Source organism: Protomyctophum bolini (assembly GCF_963924005.1).
Source record: "Protomyctophum bolini genome assembly, chromosome: 7".
Lineage (NCBI taxonomy): Eukaryota > Metazoa > Chordata > Actinopteri > Myctophiformes > Myctophidae > Protomyctophum > Protomyctophum bolini.
In genome coordinates this window covers 1,083,628-1,106,282 of record NC_137868.1, presented here as the reverse complement: position 1 = coordinate 1,106,282, position 22,655 = coordinate 1,083,628, and the positions used below count along the sequence as shown (strand labels likewise).

The 22,655-nt window shown below is 44.4% G+C and overlaps 1 protein-coding gene across 1 annotated transcript in view; it reads left to right on the top strand.

Annotated features, from left to right (window-relative positions):
- The window catches only part of adam22 (ADAM metallopeptidase domain 22), a gene marked incomplete at both ends in the record, with an annotated part of 108,409 nt that overhangs the window by 71,793 nt on the left and 13,961 nt on the right, over positions 1-22,655 (top strand). The window contains 13 exons of the mRNA XM_080767285.1: positions 2,013-2,097; positions 3,730-3,820; positions 3,959-4,010; positions 4,526-4,625; positions 5,381-5,452; positions 9,496-9,588; positions 9,705-9,785; positions 12,099-12,149; positions 13,166-13,229; positions 14,242-14,347; positions 15,972-16,097; positions 16,781-16,949; positions 20,167-20,278. Coding sequence (XP_080623411.1) covers positions 2,013-2,097; positions 3,730-3,820; positions 3,959-4,010; positions 4,526-4,625; positions 5,381-5,452; positions 9,496-9,588; positions 9,705-9,785; positions 12,099-12,149; positions 13,166-13,229; positions 14,242-14,347; positions 15,972-16,097; positions 16,781-16,949; positions 20,167-20,278 — 1,202 coding nt within the window. The remainder of the gene's footprint in view (positions 1-2,012; positions 2,098-3,729; positions 3,821-3,958; positions 4,011-4,525; positions 4,626-5,380; positions 5,453-9,495; positions 9,589-9,704; positions 9,786-12,098; positions 12,150-13,165; positions 13,230-14,241; positions 14,348-15,971; positions 16,098-16,780; positions 16,950-20,166; positions 20,279-22,655) is intronic.

Here is a 22,655-nt window from a genome sequence, read left to right as displayed (position 1 = left end):
AGTATCCTAGTTTTAACTTTAATATTACAGTGTAAATATGTGTAGTCCTAGTTTTAACATTAATATTAGTGTAAATATGTGTAGTCCTAGTTTTAACATTAATATTACAGTGTAAATATGTGTAGTCCTAGTTTTAACATTAATATTACAGTGTAAATATGTGTAGTCCTAGTTTTAACATTAATATTACAGTGTAAATATGTGTAGTCCTAGTTTTAACATTAATATTACAGTGTAAATATGTGTAGTCCTAGTTTTAACATTAATATTACAGTGTAAATATGTGTAGTCCTAGTTTTAACATTAATATTACAGTGTAAATATGTGTAGTCCTAGTTTTAACATTAATATTACAGTGTAAATATGTGTAGTCCTAGTTTTAACATTAATATTACAGTGTAAATATGTGTAGTCCTAGTTTTAACATTAATATTACAGTGTAAATATGTGTAGTCCTAGTTTTAACATTAATATTACAGTGTAAATATGTGTAGTCCTAGTTTTAACATTAATATTACAGTGTAAATATGTGTAGTCCTAGTTTTAACATTAATATTACAGTGTAAATATGTGTAGTCCTAGTTTTAACATTAATATTACAGTGTAAATATGTGTAGTCCTAGTTTTAACATTAATATTACAGTGTAAATATGTGTAGTCCTAGTTTTAACATTAATATTACAGTGTAAATATGTGTAGTCCTAGTTTTAACATTAATATTACAGTGTAAATATGTGTAGTATCCTAGTTTTAACATTAATATTACAGTGTAAATATGTGTAGTCCTAGTTTTAACATTAATATTACAGTGTAAATATGTGTAGTCCTAGTTTTAACATTAATATTACAGTGTAAATATGTGTAGTATCCTAGTTTTAACATTAATATTACAGTGTAAATATGTGTAGTCCTAGTTTTAACATTAATATTACAGTGTAAATATGTGTAGTATCCTAGTTTTAACATTAATATTACAGTGTAAATATGTGTAGTTCTAGTTTTAACATTAATATTACAGTGTAAATATGTGTAGTCTCATAGTTTTAACATTAATATTACAGTGTAAATATGTGTAGTCCTAGTTTTAACATTAATATTACAGTGTAATATGTGTAGTATCCTAGTTTTAACATTAATATTACAGTGTAAATATGTGTAGTCCTAGTTTTAACATTAATATTACAGTGTAAATATGTGTAGTCCTAGTTTTAGCATTAATATTACAGTGTAAATATGTGTAGTCCTAGTTTTAACATTAATATTACAGTGTAATATGTGTAGTATCCTAGTTTTAACATTAATATTACAGTGTAAATATGTGTAGTCCTAGTTTTAACATTAATATTACAGTGTAAATATGTGTAGTCCTAGTTTTAACATTAATATTACAGTGTAAATATGTGTAGTCCTAGTTTTAACATTAATATTACAGTGTAAATATGTGTAGTATCCTAGTTTTAACATTAATATTACAGTGTAAATATGTGTAGTCCTAGTTTTAACATTAATATTACAGTGTAAATATGTGTAGTATCCTAGTTTTAACTTTAATATTACAGTGTAAATATGTGTAGTCCTAGTTTTAACATTAATATTACAGTGTAAATATGTGTAGTCCTAGTTTTAACATTAATATTACAGTGTAAATATGTGTAGTCTCCTAGTTTTAACATTAATATTACAGTGTAAATATGTGTAGTCCTAGTTTTAACATTAATATTACAGTGTAATATGTGTAGTATCCTAGTTTTAACATTAATATTACAGTGTAAATATGTGTAGTCCTAGTTTTAACATTAATATTACAGTGTAAATATGTGTAGTCCTAGTTTTAACATTAACCTTTACAATGTGTGACACAATGAAACAGGATATTCATATAATGAAACAGGATATTAACATAATGAAACAGGATATTAACATAATGAAACAGGATATTAACATAATGAAACAGGATATTAACATAATGAAACAGGATATTAACATCATTTTTTTTTTGTTCTTTTGACCAGAGGGAATCGTTTCCATAGCAGCTGGGGAGGGGCTTCCTATATGGGCGGAGTCTGTTCCCTCACGAAAGGAGGCGGAGTCAACGAGGTGAGACCCCAATACTTATCTTAACCTCATCAATAAACTATTATTGTTATTACTTGCGCAAGCAGAGCGCGCAAGTAATCGTTTCGCTTGGTCTCTTCGAAGTGAAGCCAAGTTTTCTTCAACGGTAAATCTGTGCCTGGTTTGCTGGGACTAGTTACAACATTACGTCATCCTTGAGAGAGTACATGGTGTGTATATGACGTAATGTTACAAGTTACAAGTTACAAGTTACAACATTACGTCATATACACACCATGTACTCTCTCAAGGATGACGTAATGTTGTAACTAGTCCCAGCAAACCAGGCACAGATTTACCGTTGAAGAAAACTTGGCTTCACTTTTTGGAACCAAGTAACCACAGTATACTGCTAATCAAATTACAACTACATACTCTGTATGTAGTTGTAACTAGAACAACTACATACAGTCTGTGCCTGGTTTGCTGGGACTAGTTACAAGTTACAAGTTACAACATTACGTCATATACACACCATGTACTCTGGTCCCAGTTCACAACGATGACGTAATGTTGTAACTGGTCCCAGCAAACCAGGCACAAACCTACGGTTGAAAAAAACTTGGCTTCACTCTTTGGAACCAAGTAACCACAGTATACTGCTAATCAAATTACAACTACATACTCTGTATGTAGTTGTAATGTGATTTGTAATTTGTAAATCTGTGCCTGGTCTGCTGGGACCAGACTACACAGATGACCATATCTCTTACGTCATCACTGAGAGCTAGTCATACATATACACACCGTGTACTCTGGTCCCAGCTCTCAAAGATGACGTAATGTATGTATACATGTAAAAAATAAAGATCTATATATCATTCTTATGTACAGATCACCTAAAACAAACCTTACGGAATTAAACACATTTCTCAAGAAAATGGTAAAGTATCTATCATCTCCGACTTCCACAATTATGATAATAGGAGATTTCAATGAAGACCATTATACTGAAAAAGATATAAATATAAAGACCTTCATGTCAAGATTAGGCTTTAAACAATTAAATACAAATCCAACTACAGATTTCGGAAGTATTTTAGATCATGTATATTTCAACAAATTTGAAAGTATTATTACAGAAATTGAAGTTAGAGACACATATTACTCTGATCATGATTTAGTATTAATATCACTATAGTACAAAAATAAATTACAAAAATGAAATACATTTAAAACAATTGACAATTTACAATAAGTAATAAAATAATTATACTGTATAATATATTTTAATTCAGTTTATATACCTTTTTTTTTTCATCACATATCAATGATTCATTTTTCTGTAAAAAAGTAGTTAGGTAGCAAATAGTTACACGTAATGATTATACATTTCAAACGTTCCTTCACAGAGATACTGAGATGTGATACTTTCCAGCGGTCGAAAGTACTTGCGCGCTCTGCTTGCGCACTAGTAGGCCATTTATGGCCTACTAGTGTGCAACAAGCAAGTATGCACTCGGCAGAGTGCAGTTCTAGTTATTATTATATCTAACAGTTTTGAATATCTCTCTCTCTTCTCTCTCTCTCTCTCTCTCTCTCTCTCTCTCTCTCTCTCTCTCTCTCTTCTCTCTCTCTCTCTCTCTCTCTCTCTCCCTCTCTCTCTCTCCTCAGTATGGGAAGACAGATGAAATGGCCATAACTCTCGCTCAGTCTCTTGGACAAAATATTGGCATATTTTCCGACAAGAAACGGATTCTCAACGGTACTGTCTGTCTGTCTGTCTGTGTGTCTGTCTGTCTGTCTGTTGTATATTGGCGTTACAGTGATGATGTCATTAGGGGCGTTACAGTGATGATGTCATTAGGGGCGTTACAGTGATGATGTCATTGTCTCTCCACAGGAGAGTGTAAGTGTGACGACCGATGGTCAGGATGCATCATGGACGATGTCGGGTAAGTTGCAGCTCATGTCTCTGTCCCTCTGTGTCCCTGTGTCCCTGTCCCTCTGTGTCCCTGTGTCCCTGTCCCTCTGTGTCCCTGTGTCCCTGTCCCTCTGTCCCTGTCCCTCTGTGTCCCTGTGTCCCTGTGTCCCTGTCCCTCTGTGTCCCTGTGTCCCTGTCCCTCTGTGTCCCTGTCCTTCTGTGTCCCTGTGTCCCTGTGTGTCCCTGTCCTTCTGTGTCCCTGTGTCTCTGTGTCCCTCTGTGTCCCTCTGTGTCCCTGTGTCCCTGTCCCTCTGTGTCCCTGTCCCTCTGTGTCCCTCTGTGTCCCTCTCTGTGTCTCTGTCCCTCTGTGTCCCTGTCCCTCTGTGTCCCTGTGTCCCCCCACTACTACTACTACTACGTCATGAAAGGGGGCGGGACTGCCCTATTGTTATACAACACACCAGGCAGGTCAAAAACACTCTACTACTGTGTGTGTGTGTGTGTGTGCGTGTGCGTGTGCGTGTGCGTGCGTGTGCGTGCGTCTAGTTTCTATCTTCCCAAGAGGTTCTCTGACTGCAACGTCGAGGAGTACCTCAACTTCCTACACACTGGAGGAGGAGCCTGTCTCTTTAACAAACCACTCAAGGTACGCACGCACAGTCGCACACACACGCACGCACAGTCGCACACACGCGCACGCTCATGCGCACGCACGGTCACACAGACGCAAACAAACATACACTGGGGGCGTCAGACATTGCCTCATCGGTAGAGTGGCCGGATGGAAACCGCAGCAAGGTTCCCGGTTCGATCCCTGCTGTGGGCTCCCCCAGAGTTGGTGTGGAAGTGTCCTTGAGCAAGACTCTCCTGTGTGTGCTGGTTGGTGCCTTGCATGGTTCCCTCCACCATCGGGGTGTGTGTGTGTGTGTGTGTGTGTGTGTGTGTGTGTGTGAATGGGTGAATGTAATGCAAGTGTGTGTGTGTGTGTGTGTGTGTGTGTGTGTGTGTGTGTGTGTGTGTGTGTGTGTGTGTGTGTGTGTTGCACAATCTATGTAAAGTGCCTTGGATAAAAGGTCAATATTCACCATTTAAGTTTCCTTGTGTCAGTAAATTATACTATTTTATTGCAACATTTGTACATAATCTGTGGATTTATTTTGTAAGCTAGTTTTCCAAGTTGCAACGTAACAGAGCTCTGCTTACACATTCATAATGTATCCCCTTGAATTGCACATACATTTCTTCGCTCTTAATAGATTTTATTTCGGGACTTTTCCAACGTAACGTATAGGCTAATGTTTTTTGCATTCCTTTGAATTGAATTGAATTGAAATTTGAACATGCTTGCGTGTGTGTGTGTGTGTGTGTGTGTGTGTGTGTGTGTGTGTGTGTGTGTGTTAGTTGCTGGACCCTCCGGAATGTGGAAATGGCTTCGTGGAACCAGGGGAGGAGTGTGACTGTGGCAGCCCGGTGGTGAGTAGTGGAATAGCCTATTGTAGCCAATAGCCATGTTTCCATCTGAACCCAGAACCGTCAATGTTCTGCCACTGTGAACACAGAACCATCAATGTTCTGCCCACTGTGAACACAGAACCATCAATGTTCTGCCCACTGTGAACACAGAACCATCAATGTTCTGCCCACTGTGAACACAGAACCATCAATGTTCTGCCCACTGTGAACACAGAACCATCAATGTTCTGCCACTGTGAACACAGAACCATCAATGTTCTGCCCACTGTGAACACAGAACCATCAATGTTCTGCCACTGTGAACACAGAACCATCAATGTTCTGCCCACTGTGAACACAGAACCATCAATGTTCTGCCCACTGTGAACACAGAACCATCAATGTTCTGCCCACTGTGAACACAGAACCATCAATGTTCTGCCACTGTGAACACAGAACCATCAATGTTCTGCCCACTGTGAACACAGAACCATCAATGTTCTGCCACTGTGAACACAGAACCATCAATGTTCTGCCCACTGTGAACACAGAACCATCAATGTTCTGCCCACTGTGAACACAGAACCATCAATGTTCTGCCCACTGTGAACACAGAACCATCAATGTTCTGCCACTGTGAACACAGCCTAACCATCAATGAAGGCAGAAAAGTCTGATAAAAAAACAAAACAAAAACTACAACTGATAATTCATTAAAAAAACAAGTTGTTCATAATGAACAAGCCATTCCAAGTAGCTTCGTTACTCTTCAGTATTCCCCCCCTGTTGGGGTCAGTACTTCCGTATTCCCCCCCTGTTGGGGTCAGTACTTCCGTATTCCCCCCCTGTTGGGGTCAGTACTTCCGTATTCCCCCCCTATTGGGGTCAGTACTTCCGTATTCCCCCCCTGTTGGGGTCAGTACTTCCGTATTCCCCCCCCTGTTGGGGTCAGTACTTCCGTATTCCCCCCCTATTGGGGTCAGTACTTCCGTATTCCCCACCCTGTTGGGGTCAGTACTTCCGTATTCCCCACCCTGTTGGGGTCAGTACTTCCGTATTCCCCCCCTGTTGGGGTCAGTACTTCCGTATTCCCCACCCTGTTGGGGTCAGTACTTCCATATTCCCCCCCTGTTGGGGTCAGTACTTCCATATTCCCCCCCTGTTGGGGTCAGTACTTCCATATTCCCCCCCTGTTGGGGTCAGTACTTCCGTATCCCCCCTATTGGGGTCAGTACTTCCGTATCCCCCCTATTGGGGTCAGTACTTCCATATTCCCCCCCTGTTGGGGTCAGTACTTCCATATTCCCCCCCTGTTGGGGTCAGTACTTCCGTATCCCCCCTATTGGGGTCAGTACTTCCGTATCCCCCACCCTGTTGGGGTCAGTACTTCCGTATTCCCCCCATATTCCTCCTCGTCTGTATCCTCTGCGTTGGGGTTATTCCTCGTGGTCTGTATCCTCTGTGTTGGGGTTATTCCTCGTGGTCTGTATCCTCTGCGTTGGGGTTATTCCTCGTGGTCTGTATCCTCTGTGTTGGGGTTATTCCTCGTGGTCTGTATCCTCTGCGTTGGGGTTATTCCTTGTGGTCTGTATCCTCTGTGTTGGGGTTATTCCTCGTGGTCTGTATCCTCTGCGTTGGGGTTATTCCTTGTGGTCTGTATCCTCTGCGTTCTGGGGGTTATTCCTCGTGGTCTGTATCCTCTGCGTTGGGGTTATTCCTCGTGGTCTGTATCCTCTGTGTTGGGGTTATTCCTGGTGGTCTGTATCCTCTGTGTTCTGGGGGTTGTTCCCCAGTATGACCTTCATCTCCTCGTCACACTGCCTCCGGACGGTCAGCTGCCGGTCGTGGACCTCCTTCACGTAGCTCAGGTGCGTCGTCAGCTCGGCGTTCCTCTTCAGCAGCGCCTCCTTCTCGCCCTGGCTCCTCCGCAGCTCCTCCTGGGCGCGCTCCAGGGTCTTCTGGAGGCTCGCCTCCTTCTGGCCGATCTCCGACACCGCGCGCTTGGCCTGCTCCGTCACCACCCTCTCCTTCTGGGTCCAGTTCTGCCGCCCACGCTCCCAGACCTGGTGGCGCTCGGCGATGGTCTCCTTCAGCGCCTTGATCTCCGACTCCCGCTCCTTCTCCTTCAGCAGCGTGGCGTGGAGGCGCGCCGTGGTGTTCTGCAGCTGCACGTCCTTCTGGTAGTTCTCGGAGAGGACGCGGCGGCTCTCGGCCTTCAGCTCCTTCTCCTTGACGCTGCGCTCCTCGCGCTCCCGCTCGCAGGCGCCCGTCCGCTCGGCCAGGCTCTGCTTCAGGCCGATGATCTGCTCCTCCTTCTTGCCCAGGGCCTCGTTCTCCTTGCGGCTCTTCCGCAGCTCGTCCTTGATCTGGTCCAGGGCGCGCTGCAGCTGGGACTCCTTCTGGTAGCTCTCGTAGAGCGCCCGGCGGTGCTCGGCCCTCTCGTTGTCCCAGATGTTGTTGTTGTTGTCCCTGTTGTTGTTGTTGTTGTTGTTGTTGTTGTGGCTGTTGTTGTTGTTGGGCATGGCGGCCTTTCCTTTTCCGCTGCTTTCCTCACAGAAGCGCTATAGCTTCGTTTTGGGGGTGTCGTTATAACCCGTTTCCCCTCTAGACTCTCTTGGACTCTCTTTGATCTCTCGTCTGGGTGGTGAAGGCGGAGCGCACCGTCTCAGAGTCACGGGGCTGGCGCTGAGAATGTGGTGTGAGCGTGGGGGGGGGCCCGCGGTGGCTTATGAACAGTCTTGATGATGTCGTGATGACGTCACCATGAGTATTCTGATTAGGAACCGTGGAAAAGCCATCGGTTTTTGACTGGCGTTAGGGTTATCCGATCCAACCCTTTGATGCTGAGGGCCAAGCAGGGACTGACCCCCCAATCCAACCCTTTGATGCTGAGGGCCAAGCAGGGACTGACCCCCCAATCCAACCCTTTGATGCTGAGTGCCAAGCAGGGACTGACCCCCCAATCCAACCCTTTGATGCTGAGGGCCAAGCAGGGACTGACCCCCCAATCCAACCCATTGATGCTGAGTGCCAAGTAGGGACTGACCCCCCCCAATCCCTGCCAAGCAGGGAGGCACTGGGTCCCATTTGTGGTATGACCCGGCCGGGGATCGAACCCCGACCTCCCAGTTTCAGGGTGGACACTGTAACCACAAGGCCACTGTCTGTCTGGTTAACCGACTGACAGTCCAACACGACATTGCTCGTGAATAAATCGACATACAGTCACAGGGAACGAGGGGAGGGTAATTCCCAATGCCCTCCTTACCATAACGGGACTGTCCGCAGGCTGGTACAGTAATTGCTCATTATGCGAGACTAGGCGTCTGGGGCTATGCTAACATGCTAACATGTGTTTGGGATGAACATGTCTTGTTTGTGCTGTCACATAATGTGTGTGGTGGCTTCGCTGTGACCTCACTGGTCTGTCACGTTCATCACTGTGACCTCACTGGTCTGTCACGTTCACCTCTGTGACCTCACTGGTCTGTCACGTTCACCTCTGTGACCTCACTGGTCTGTCACCTTTACTGTAGCTTTCTGAAGAACCTCCACCAGGCTAGCATCAGCCTGCTGAACCAGTCCTGACCACCAGGCTAGCCTATCGTCTGGACCTTTGTAACTGAAACGGACTGTGTTCTGTGTGCTAACGGACAGTGTTCTGTGTGCTAACGGACTGTGTTCTGTGTGCTAACGGACTGTGTTCTGTGTGCTAACGGACTGTGTTCTGTGTGCTAACGGACTGTGTTCTGTGTGCTAACGGACTGTGTTCTGTGCTAACGGACTGTGTTCTGTGCTAACCAATGAATTCTATTCAACATAACTCCACTTGACTAAAGGGAGGCTTAACTTCCAACTCTTCACATCAGGGTCTACAGGACAGAATCCATTGAAATGGACACCCCAGACCTAAAACATTGCGTGTGTGTGTGTGTGTGTGTGTGTGTGTGTGTGTGTGTGTGTGTGTGTGTGTGTGTGTGTGTGTGTGTGTGTGTGTGTGTGTGTGTGTGTGTGTGTGTGTGTGTGTGTGTGTGTGTGTGTGTGTGTGTGTGTGTGTGTTATAGGAGTGTGCCAGACAAGGAGAGAGCTGTTGCAAGGCCTGCACTCTGACACAAGGCTCCAAGTGCAGTGATGGACTCTGCTGTAACAACTGTCAGGTAGCCGCACGCACGCACGTACATACGTACGCACGCACGTACACACGTATACTGTGACTGTATTGTGACTGTACTGTGACTGTATTGTGACTGTACTGTGACCGTATTCTGTGCAGATGGAGTTTATGGGCGTGGTCTGCAGAGAGGCAGTGAACGACTGCGACATCCCCGAGAACTGCACCGGAAACTCAAGCCAGGTGAAGTGAACCGCGGCTCAGTGACATCACCGCGGCTCAGTGACATCACCGTGGCTCAGTGACGTCATGTTGTAGTTTTAGTAAAAACAGAGAGATGTGTTTGGGTGAGCGGTGAGTCTCTTACCACCGCGGCTCAGTGACGTCATGTTGTAGTTTTAGTAAAAACAGACAGATGTGTTTGGGTGAGCGGTGAGTCTCTTACCACCGCGGCTCAGTGACGTCATGTTGTAGTTTTAGTAAAAACAGAGAGGTGTGTTTGGGGTGAGCGGTGAGTCTCTTACCGCCGCGGCTCAGTGACGTCATGTTGTAGTTTTAGTTAAAAACAGAGAGATGTGTTTGGGGTGAGCGGTGAGTCTCTTACCACCGCGGCTCAGTGACGTCATGTTGTAGTTTTAGTAAAAACAGAGAGATGTGTTTGGGGTGAGCGGTGAGTCTCTTACCACCGCGGCTCAGTGACGTCATGTTGTAGTTTTAGTAAAAACAGAGAGGTGTGTTTGGGTGAGCGGTGAGTCTCTTACCACCGCGGCTCAGTGACGTCATGTTGTAGTTTTAGTTAAAAACAGAGAGGTGGGCCTCCAGGGGTCAGATGGGTGGGCCGTGAACCACAAGCAACGGTGTAACTAACGGTAACAAGAACACTCGGCGGATTTACCCTTTTTGCCGACTTCTCAAGACAAGTCGGCAAACCGTGGAGAATATTCGGCAGAATCTGAAGAAGAGTCGTCGCGCGGCGAATCTTCTTAACATTCTGCCGAATATTCTCCACGTTTCGGGGAGAATATTCGGGGTTTTCAGCAGCTGCAGCTGCAAGTTTCTGAATGTTAGCTAATGTGCTAACGATGCGTTCGTTACATCTGAATAGCAACGCTAACAATGATGATGCCTTTATGTCTTCCGTCGTTCAGCCACTAGATGGTGTATTGGGTCAAAAGTTGGGGACCCCTGTAGACCAATATGCTCCGCTGTCAGTTTACAAGTTGTCAATGCAGAGAGCAGACGTTTCGATCCTTGTTTTGTTTGTGATCACCACAGGATCATTGCTTGTGATTTATGCTTTCCTTTTCTGGCCGAACGAGGCGATCATGTTTGGACATCTATGGACAGCTATTTTGGACAGCTATTTTTCGTGGCACATTATGTTTCATCACAACAACGTGACATTCGTCACGTTTACTTTAGCTCCTCAGTGTTAGCGTCTAAGCATTAACATTTCAATGGCCGAGGGTCGTTAGAGTCTATTGTTCCGTGTTGTTGTTATCGCACGTCTAATGGTTAGACATGTGACAACGCAACAATAGGAAGCCTGCAGCCCAGTAGGATTTTGACAGAAAGTAACACTAACTTAGTGTTAGGCTACTTTCTGACAAATCAGGCGGCACACCTGGACATATCAAAACACTGGGCTAGCTATTCATTGAGAAATGCGAGGCCCTGTGCTTTATAATTTGTTAATCCACAACTATACAAAAATCATCACATTTCTATCTATAAGGACAAAGAGCAAAGAGCAAAAATTGCTCTTTTGCAATGTGAAAGAAATGCCACCGAATTCTTAATTATTTTCCTTCTCTATATGGGCACACTTGTGAAAGCTGAATGCTTTTGCATGCTTTTATTGATCTGCTGTCTGATCAGCGTGCATGATCATCATGCAGTAGCTAGATGCGCGCTCCAGTGCCGAGATTTCTTCCCGTTTCGGCGACTCTTCGTCACTTTCCGTCCGAGTTCTCAGACAGAACTCGGACCGGAAAGTGACGAAGAGTCGGCGAAAGGGGAAGAAATCTCGGCAAAGATGAAGAAGAGTCGGCGACCCAAGTTCTCCAGTATTCTAACTAACAGCAGTTGTTCCCAAAGTGGGGTCCGGGGACCCCCAGGGATCCGTTGGGGAGTTCCAGAGGGTCCCTCAGCCAAATGAAAGTTTGGACATTTGGAACCAAATGGAACCAAATGGACCCTAATGGGTCCATTTGGTTCCATCTGTACACTCTCAGAGTTAAATTAACATCGAATTTACAATATACATTGAGGGTCCCAGAGACAGAAATGCCATTAAATTGGGGGGGGTCCGTAGCCCAATCCATGTCAAACTGGGGGGTCCTTGAAATGAAAATAGTTGAGAATCACTGCTAGAGCCGTACAAGATCTTCTCTTACGGGGGTCCCTGGGGGGTCCCTGGACCCCCGTCTTTTCTCTTACGGGGGTCCCTGGACCCCCGTCTTTTCCAATGGGCTCTGTGGGGCTGATGAGTGTCAAACTGGGGGTCCTCGCCATGAGAACCGCTGTCTTATAGGAACTGTCTTTTTCTTTTTTCAGTGTCCACCAAATGTGCACAAGATGGACGGTTACACCTGTGAGAAGGACCAGGTACTGTTTACAGTGTACATCAGCCAGCTGCTGTTGTTAAGACAATGATTACAGTGTACATCAGCCACTGCTGTTGTTAAGACAATGATTACAGTATACATCAGCTGCTGTTGTTAAGACAATGATTACAGTATACATCAGCTGCTGTTGTTAAGACAATGATTACAGTATACATCAGCTGCTGTTGTTAAGACAATGATTACAGTATACATCAGCTGCTGTTGTTAAAGGACCACTTCACCACTTTTCTACTCTAGTCTGTGTCTCATAGGAGGGCTGTGGGCGGATCAGAAACCAGTCTGTGTCTCATAGGAGGGCTGTGGGCGGATCAGAAACCAGTCTGTGTCTCATAGGAGGGCTGTGGGCGGTTCAGAAACCAGTCTGTGTCTCATAGGAGGGCTGTGGGTGGTTCAGAAACCAGTCTGTGTCTCATAGGAGGGCTGTGGGCGGTTCAGAAACCAGTCTGTGTCTCATAGGAGGGCTGTGGGCGGATCAGAAACCAGTCTGTGTCTCATAGGAGGGCTGTGGGCGGATCAGAAACCAGTCTGTGTCTCATAGGAGGGCTGTGGGCGGATCAGAAACCAGTCTGTTAATGTTCAGCAACTACAGACTAAAGACAATACATATTTATATATAATTAACGTAGTAAATGTTGTTCAGCAACTACAGACTAAAAAAGACAATACTTGTTTTTTCATGGAAAAAATTAGATTCGTGTGAGAATCATGATCTCAATTCTGAGTGAGTGGACGACACCATAAAGCATTACGGTTGTTTACAACAGGGTCCACCATGTTCAATTCATCAAAACATTTAGAGACGTACAAATAGACACTTCCATATAGTCAAAGAACAGAACAGGAATTCATCATAAAGGAGGTTTAAAAAGGGAAAAGTAAACATAATTATACAGTGAGGGTTCCGATTTTATGGGGGCCAGTTTCGAATTGCAGCTGTCCTTTGAGAGCGGGTTTTGAAGGAGTCTAGGGATTCACGTGTCTCGTGTCTCTGTGCAGGGACGCTGTTTCAACGGCCGGTGTAGAACCAAAGATCGACAGTGCAAGTACATCTGGGGAGAGAGTAAGTGGCAAAAGTACATAGTAGTATACATTGATGTTACAATTATAAATCGGGGTCTCAGAGATATAAATGCCATTAAAGGAGAATTCCATACTAAAAGGCTTTCTTACCTTTCTCTGTAGTCGTTACGTCCCCATCAAAGAGGTCCAGGTGTTATTTTGTGAAAAAGCTCCTCATTGGCTATTTCCCCTACCCTAAGCCCTAAATGAATTGCATTGAATTGAATGGGATGTATGGGGTGTTCGCTTATTTCCATCGAAAGAAGTAGTAAAGTGTGCCGCTTGGGTTATTATTTACATTATGAAGAGAGGATATATACAAAAAATATATAATTTTGAGCGATGGAAATAAGCGAATTAGCACAACACCCCATAGCCCCATTCAATTCAATGCAATTCATTTAGGGCTTATGGTAGGGGAAATAGCCAATAAGGAGCTTTTGCACAAAATAACACCTGGACCTCTTTGTAACAACTACAAAGAAAGGTAAGAAAGCCTTTTAGTATGGAATTCTCCTTTAAATGGGGGTCCGTGGCCTATTGCATGTCAAACGGGGGGGGGGTCCCAGGTGCTCTCCAATGAGCAATCAAGACGTGCCCCACCCAGGCTCACCTATAGGGAGACAATTAGGCAGGTGCACCACTACACATACTGTGTGTCTCATGTGTGTGGGGCATCACAGGGTCCCTGGCATATCTCTTCAAATGGCGGTCCGTGGGCTAATGAGTGTCAATCTGGGGGTCCTTGACATGAAAACGTTTGAACTTTAGGGCCCATGTAGTCTCTCAAGACAGACAGCAGGGGCCGCCGTTTTCCCGAATATTTGACGATGGGATTCTCAGATTGGGGTTAATGTGGTCAAGCAGTGACACTCATAGCTGTGTGCTTTGTTCACCACTAGAGGCCACTGCTGAGCTGTGTGCTTTGTTCACCACTAGAGGCCACTGCTGAGCTGTGTGCTTTGTTCACCACTAGAGGCCACTGCTGAGCTGTGTGCTTTGTTCACCACTAGAGGCCACTGCTGCAGACAAGTTCTGTTACGAGAAGCTGAACATCGAAGGGACGGAGAAAGGAAACTGTGGCAAAGACAAAGACACCTGGATACAATGTAACAAACAGTAAGTTATAGAGTTAAAACACCTGGATACAATGTAACAAACAGTAAGTTAAAGAGTTAAAACACCTGGATACAATGTAACAAACAGTAAGTTATATAGTTAAAACACCTGGATACAATGTAACAAACAGTGAGTTATTAAAGAGTTAAAACACCTGGATACAATGTAACAAACAGTAAGTTATAGAGTTAAAACACCTGGATACAATGTAACAAACAGTGAGTTAAAGAGTTAAAACACCTGGATACAATGTAACAAACAGTAAGTTAAAGAGTTAAAACACCTGGATACAATGTAACAAACAGTAAGTTATAGAGTTAAAACACCTGGATACAATGTAACAAACAGTGAGTTATAGAGTTAAATTGTTGTTAAACATCTGCATTGCTTAATCGACAAGATTGCCACACAATTATAACATGGATAAATGTGTTATTTGCTTGTTATCATGAAATTGCTGACAAACTCTTATCCAACGACAACAAAATATTCTTTAGTTTTGGGTCTGAGAGGCTAAATATTATCAAATGGTGGTCAGTGGTGTAATGTTAGAGACCACAGAAGACCTGTACATATGAAATAAATGCTTAAACATGTAGCTATAGGTGTAATGTTAGAGACCACAGAAGACCTGTACATATGAAATAAATGCTTAAACATGTAGCTATAGGTGTAATGTTAGAGACCACAGAAGACTTGTAAATATGAAATAAATGCTTAACCCATTCTGAACGGGAACCCATTTTGGTGTCAGCATCATGTTATGCTTTAGCTATTAAAAAATAGCAGATCTACAAGCTCATAGCGCGCCACCGAGTGGCGCGCTACGAGCTTGTAGGTCTGCTATTTTTGAAAAATCGAAGAACGACTGTCAGAATGGGTTAATCAGACCAGTGTGTGTCCAGTGGAAACCTCGTATGAATCTGATCTCAGGTCAGAATGGGTTAAACATGTAGCTATAGGTGTAATGTTAGAGACCACAGAAGACATGTAAATATGAAATAAATGCTTAAACATGTAGCTAGGTGTAATGTTAGAGACCACAGAAGACTTGTAAATATGAAATAAATGCTTAAACATGTAGCTATAGGTGTAATGTTAGAGACCAAGCCTGTTTTCTCAACTCGCTGTTTCTCTGCAAGACGTTACTCTATAAGCCATATCTCCACAACTGCCGGGTCAAACTGAACAACCAATGTGTCCATTTGAAGCTATGATTCCCTGCTTTCAAATAAACGAAAATTCAAAGAAATCCAACGGCAGTCCCTCCTTCAAAATGTAGTCACAAATGGTGGTCCGTGGCTCAGATGCAGAATAAATAATGGTCCTTTTAACCCATTCTGAACGGGAACCCATTTTGGTGTTAGCATCATGTTATGCTTTAGCTATTGAAAAATAGCAGATCTACAAGCTCATAGCGCGCCACCGAGTGGCGCGCTACGAGCTTATAGGTCTGCTATTTTTGAAAAATCGAAGAACGACTGACATTTTTAGAATCAGATCTCAGGTCCGAATGGGTCAATCAGACCAGTGTGTGTCCAGTGGAAACCTCGTGTGAATCTGATCTCAGGTCAGAATGGGTTAAATGTAGAGGCACACTGCAGCGTCTTCCTTTGTGTTTCAGAGACGTGCATTGTGGGTACCTGCTGTGTTCCAACATCTCCCCGGCGCCGCGCCTGGGAGAACTGCAGGGAGGCCTGACCACCTTCTCTGTGCCTCTGGCCCAGCACAGCACCTCACTGGACTGCAGGTAGGACTGTCTAGAGCAGGCCTGGGCAGCTTGGACCAATGGAGAGGACCACTATAGCTCCACACTCACCCCAGAGGGCCACTGTAGTTCCACACTCACCCCAGAGGGCCTCTATAGTTCCACACTCACTCCAGAGGGCCACTGTAGCTCCACACTCACTCCAGAGGGCCACTGTAGCTCCACACTCACTACAGAGGGCCACTGTAGTTCCACACTGACTCCAGAGGGCCACTGTAGTGCCACACTCACTCCAGAGGGCCACTATAGTTGCACACTCACTCCAGAGGGCCACTCTTGTTGCACACTCACTACAGAGGGCCACTATAGTTCCACACTCACTCCAGAGGGCCACTATAGTTCCACACACACTCCAGAGGGCCACTGTAGTTCCACACTCACCCCAGAGGGCCACTATAGATCCACACTCACTCCAGAGGGCTACTATAGTTGCACACTCACTCCAGAGGGCCACTGTAGCTCCACACTCACTCCAGAGGGCCACTGTAGTTCCACACTGACTCCAGAGGGCCACTGTAGTGCCACACTCACTTCAGAGGGCCACTATAGTTCCACCCACACTCACTCCAGTGTGTGTGTGTGTGTGTGTGTGTGTGTGTGTGTGTGTGTTTGTGTGTGTGTTTGTGTGTGTGTGTGTGTGTGTGTGTGTTTGTGTGTGGCTGCAGCGGGGGTCATGTGCTCATCGATGGAGACAGTGACCTGGGATATGTGGAGGATGGAACGGCGTGCGGGACAGACACAATCTGCTTCAACCACAAGTGTCTCCCAATCCAGCAGTTCAACTTCAGCTTCTGCCCTGGAACCACCGACAAGACCATCTGCTCTGGACATGGGGTACACGCACGCACGCACGCACGCACGCACACACACACACACACACACACACACACACACACACACACACACACACACACACACAGAATTCTTCAATATTATGGCGTTAGAATGCCAAACAGATGAGGCAGATTTCTCTCCTCAACACTTAGTCTTGTTTTCTCCTCTCCTCAACATTTAGTCTTGTTTTCTCCTCTCCTCAACAGTTAGTCTTGTTTTCTCCTCTCCTCAACAGTTAGTCTTGTTTTCTCCTCTCCTCAACAGTCAGTCTTGTTTTCTCCTCTCCTCAACAGTTAGTCTTGTGTTCTCCTCTCCTCAACAGTTAGTCTTGTTTTCTCCTCTCCTCAACAGTCTGTCTTGTTTTCTCCTCTCCTCAACAGCTAGTCTTGTTTTCTCCTCTCCTCAACAGCTAGTCTTGTTTTCTCATCTCCTCAACAGCTAGTCTTGTTCCCTCCTCTCCTCAACAGTTAGTCTTGTTTTCTCCTCTCCTCAACACTTAGTCTTGTTTTCTCCTCTCCTCAACACTTAGTCTTGTTTTCTCCTCTCCTCAACACTTAGTCTTGTTTTCTCCTCTCCTCAACAGTTAGTCTTGTTTTCTCCTCTCCTCAACAGTTAGTCTTGTTTTCTCCTCTCCTCAACAGTTAGTCTTGTTTTCTCCTCTCCTCAACACTTAGTCTTGTTTTCTCCTCTCCTCAACAGTTAGTCTTGTTTTCTCCTCTCCTCAACAGTCAGTCTTGTTTTCTCCTCTCCTCAACACTTAGTCTTGTTTTCTCCTCTCCTCAACACTTAGTCTTGTTTTCTCCTCTCCTCAACACTTAGTCTTGTTTTCTCCTCTCCTCAACAGTTAGTCTTGTTTTCTCCTCTCCTCAACACTTAGTCTTGTTTTCTCCTCTCCTCAACAGTTAGTCTTGTTTTCTCCTCTCCTCAACAGTTAGTCTTGTTTTCTCCTCTCCTCAACAGTTAGTCATGTTTTCTCCTCTCCTGAACAGTTAGTCTTGTTTTCTCCTCTCCTCAACAGTTAGTCTTGTTTTCTCCTCTCCTCAACAGTCAGTCTTGTTTTCTCCTCTCCTCAACAGTTAGTCTTGTTTTCTCCTCTCCTCAACAGTTAGTCATGTTTTCTCCTCTCCTCAACAGCTAGTCTTGTTTTCTCCTCAACAGTCAGTCTTGTTTTCTCCTCTCCTGAACAGTCAGTCTTGTTTTCTCCTCTCCTCAACAGTTAGTCATGTTTTCTCCTCTCCTCAACAGCTAGTCTTGTTTTCTCCTCAACAGTCAGTCTTGTTTTCTCCTCTCCTGAACAGTCAGTCTTGTTTTCTCCTCTCCTCAACAGTTAGTCATGTTTTCTCCTCTCCTCAACAGCTAGTCTTGTTTTCTCCTCAACAGTCAGTCTTGTTTTCTCCTCTCCTCAACAGTTAGTCTTGTTTTCTCCTCTCCTCAACAGTTAGTCATGTTTTCTCCTCTCCTCAACAGCTAGTCTTGTTTTCTCCTCAACAGTCAGTCTTGTTTTCTCCTCTCCTGAACAGTCAGTCTTGTTTTCTCCTCTCCTCAACAGTCAGTCTTGTTTTCTCCTCTCCTCAACAGTCAGTCTTGTTTTCTCCTCTCCTGAACAGCCAGTCTTGTTTTCTCCTCTCCTGAACAGTTAGTCATGTTTTCTCCTCTCCTCAACAGCTAGTCTTGTTTTCTCCTCAACAGTCAGTCTTGTTTTCTCCTCCCCTGAACAGTCAGTCTTGTTTTCTCCTCTCCTCAACAGTTAGTCATGTTTTCTCCTCTCCTCAACAGCTAGTCTTGTTTTCTCCTCAACAGTCAGTCTTGTTTTCTCCTCTCCTGAACAGTCAGTCTTGTTTTCTCCTCTCCTCAACAGTTAGTCTTGTTTTCTCCTCTCCTCAACAGTTAGTCATGTTTTCTCCTCTCCTCAACAGCTAGTCTTGTTTTCTCCTCAACAGTCAGTCTTGTTTTCTCCTCTCCTGAACAGTCAGTCTTGTTTTCTCCTCTCCTGAACAGTTAGTCTTGTTTTCTCCTCTCCTGAACAGTCAGTCTTGTTTTCTCTTCTCCTCAACAGTCAGTCTTGTTTTCTCCTCTCCTGAACAGTCAGTCTTGTTTTCTCCTCTCCTCAACAGTCAGTCTTGTTTTCTCCTCTCCTGAACAGTCAGTCTTGTTTTCTCCTCTCCTGAACAGTCAGTCTTGTTTTCTCCTCTCCTCAACAGTCAGTCTTGTTTTCTCCTCTCCTGAACAGTCAGTCTTGTTTTCTCCTCTCCTCAACAGTCAGTCTTGTTTTCTCCTCTCCTGAACAGTCAGTCTTGTTTTCTCCTCTCCTGAACAGCTAGTCTTGTTTTCTCCTCTCCTCAACAGTTAGTCTTGTTTTCTCCTCTCCTGAACAGTCAGTCTTGTTTTCTCCTCTCCTCAACACTTAGTCTTGTTTTCTCCTCTCCTCAACAGTCAGTCTTGTTTTCTCCTCTCCTGAACACTTAGTCTTGTTTTCTCCTCTCCTGAACAGTCAGTCTTGTTTTCTCCTCTCCTGAACAGTCAGTCTTGTTTTCTCCTCTCCTCAACAGTCAGTCTTGTTTTCTCCTGAACAGTCAGTCTTGTTTTCTCCTGAACAGTCAGTCTTGTTTTCTCCTCTCCTCAACAGTCAGTCTTGTTTTCTCCTCTCCTCAACAGTCAGTCTTGTTTTCTCCTCTCCTCAACAGTCAGTCTTGTTTTCTCCTCTCCTCAACAGTCAGTCTTGTTTTCTCCTCTCCTCAACAGTCAGTCTTGTTTTCTCCTGAACAGTCAGTCTTGTTTTCTCCTCTCCTCAACCATGACTGTCTCTGTAACAAAAAGAGTCACATTTGTAAATCCCAACAGCACTGAGCATTTTCCACAGTGTTGTCAAAGTCTGTAATAGTAGACAGTTAACATAATGGTTGAATGTTCTGCCTTATGCCATGTAATGAAGTTGTAATGTGCTTCTGTGTGTGTGTGTGTGTGCGCGTGCGTGTGTGCTTCTGTGTGTGTGTGTGTGTGTGCGCGTGCGTGTGTGCTTCTGTGCGTGTGTGCGTGCGTCCGTGTGTGTGTGCGTGCGTGTGTGCGTGCGTGTGTGTGTGTGTGTGCGTGCGTGCGTGCGTGCGTGCGTGCGTGCGTGCGTGCGTGCGTGTGTGTGTGTGTGTGTGTGTGTGTGCGTGCGTGTGTGTGCGTGCGTGTTTGTGTGTGTGTGTGCGTGCGTGCGTGTGCGTGTCCTCAGGTGTGCAGCAGCGAGCTGAGGTGTGTGTGTCACCTGGGCTGGGTGGGAGAGGACTGTAACTCCACCAGTCCTCTGGGTTACCTGGTGGTGGGACCCCCGGCCTCTGTCTCAGGTACCTGTCTGTCTGTCTGTCTGTCTGTCTGTCCTTTTGTGTTTAGGTTTCAATACAGTTACATTATTGTTAAAGTGTACACGATTAGAGAATGTAGAAGAGTTGTTATTTTGATCAACGTTTTGCCTGTTATCTCTGAGGCTAAATAGGCTAAATGTCATCAAATGGTGTGGTGGTCCGTGGCGAAAATAGTTTTTTTTTTTTTTTAATGATTTCATTGTATTGAACCATAAACGATTTCATTGTAGGTCTGAGGACCGAAACGTTTGCTTTTTAATTGCACCATGAGCACAGAGCATGATAAAAGAAAGTCTCAGTCTAAGGAGTTTTACTTATTTTTCTATACGGTGAGCGAGTCTTTTCCTGTCAAAGTTTCCCTTATGTTTTTGAGACCACCGCTACCGTAGTCAAGTTTGAAGGAAAAAAAAGGACGAAGAAAGGCGCAACAGTTTTCTCAGTGCTTCATTGTATTTGACCATAAATGATTTCATTGTATTGAACATGCATGTCATTTTGTTTTCATTAGTTTTCGTCCATTCCTCGCGGACAGGCTCATGTGTTTGACGGCGTTGCCTGGAGGTCAGATTTCACTTCATCTTTCGTCGTGTTTCTGTCGTCTTTCTTTGATGTCATTTCCTGGTTCCTCCTCCTTCCTCACCTCATCTCTGTCCTGATCAGAAAGAAAAGGAAATAGAGCGTCGCAGTCCCTCCCCCTTTCAGAAAAACCCAACTGTCCCAGGAAATGGAAACCCAATGCATTCTCCCATCGGCACTTCTTATTTAATTTATTTAAAGATCGTTACGCCGCGGACAAAGACAACTCGGATCGTGGCAAATCATGACAATTAACACAATGTTTTGGGCCGATCAAATCATTAGAAAGAAGAAAAGAAAATCAGGAGACAACACCATTTGTTTTGTTTTTCGTCTTATAAATGATTTGATCGGCCCCAAAACATTGTATTCATTGTCATGATTTGTCACGATCCGAGTTGGCTTTGTCCGCGGCGTAACCGTCTTTAAATAAATTAAATAAGAAGTGCCGATGGGAGAATGCATTGGGTTTCCATTTCCTGGGCGAAAACGAAAAGCAGCCCGACAGGTCGACTGGCTTTTCAACACCCAGCAAGTCAGAAACCTAACCCTAAACCTAAGCCTAGCCCTAATCCTAAACCTAGCCCTAATCCTAAACCTAGCCCTAACCCTAAAACTAGCCCTAATCCTAAACCTAGCCCTAACCCTAAAACTAGCCCTAATCCTAAACCTTGCCCTAATCCTAAACCTAGCCCTAATCCTAAACTTAGCCCTAAACCTAGCCCTAAACTTAGCCCTAAACCTAAGCACACGCACACCTAAAGGTCGTAATAATGTGCTTGTACTGTAACATCCTTCCCTTGTTCCTGGTTGATCCCCATCCTGTTGCTTTCCTTTCAGGCTTTTCCTCTTAAGCGTGATGGTCAGTGTTAATGTGACTGATGGTCAGTGTTAATGTGACTGATGGTCAGTGTGACTGATGGTCAGTGTTAAAGTGACTGATGGTCAGTGTTAATGTGACTGATGGTCAGTGTTAATGTGACTGATGGTCAGTGTGACTGATGGTCAGTGTTAATGTGACTGATGGTCAGTGTTAATGTGACTGATGGTCAGTGTGACTGATGGTCAGTGTTAATGTGACTGATGGTCAGTGTTAAAGTGACTGATGGTCAGTGTTAATGTGACTGATGGTCAGTGTTAATGTGACTGATGGTCAGTGTGACTGATGGTCAGTGTTAAAGTGACTGATGGTCAGTGTTAATGTGACTGATGGTCAGTGTTAATGTGACTGATGGTCAGTGTGACTGATGGTCAGTGTTAATGTGACTGATGGTCAGTGTTAATGTGACTGATGGTCAGTGTGACTGATGGTCAGTGTTAATGTGACTGATGGTCAGTGTTAAAGTGACTGATGGTCAGTGTTAATGTGACTGATGGTCAGTGTTAATGTGACTGATGGTCAGTGTGACTGATGGTCAGTGTTAAAGTGACTGATGGTCAGTGTTAATGTGACTGATGGTCAGTGTTAAAGTGACTGATGGTCAGTGTTAATGTGACTGATGGTCAGTGTTAAAGTGACTGATGGTCAGTGTTAATGTGACTGATGGTCAGTGTGACTGATGGTCAGTGTTAATGTGACTGATGGTCAGTGTTAATGTGACTGATGGTCAGTGTTAATGTGACTGATGGTCAGTGTGACTGATGGTCAGTGTTAATGTGACTGATGGTCAGTGTTAATGTGACTGATGGTCAGTGTGACTGATGGTCAGTGTGACTGATGGTCAGTGTGACTGATGGTCAGTGTTAATGTGACTGATGGTCAGTGTGACTGATGGTCAGTGTT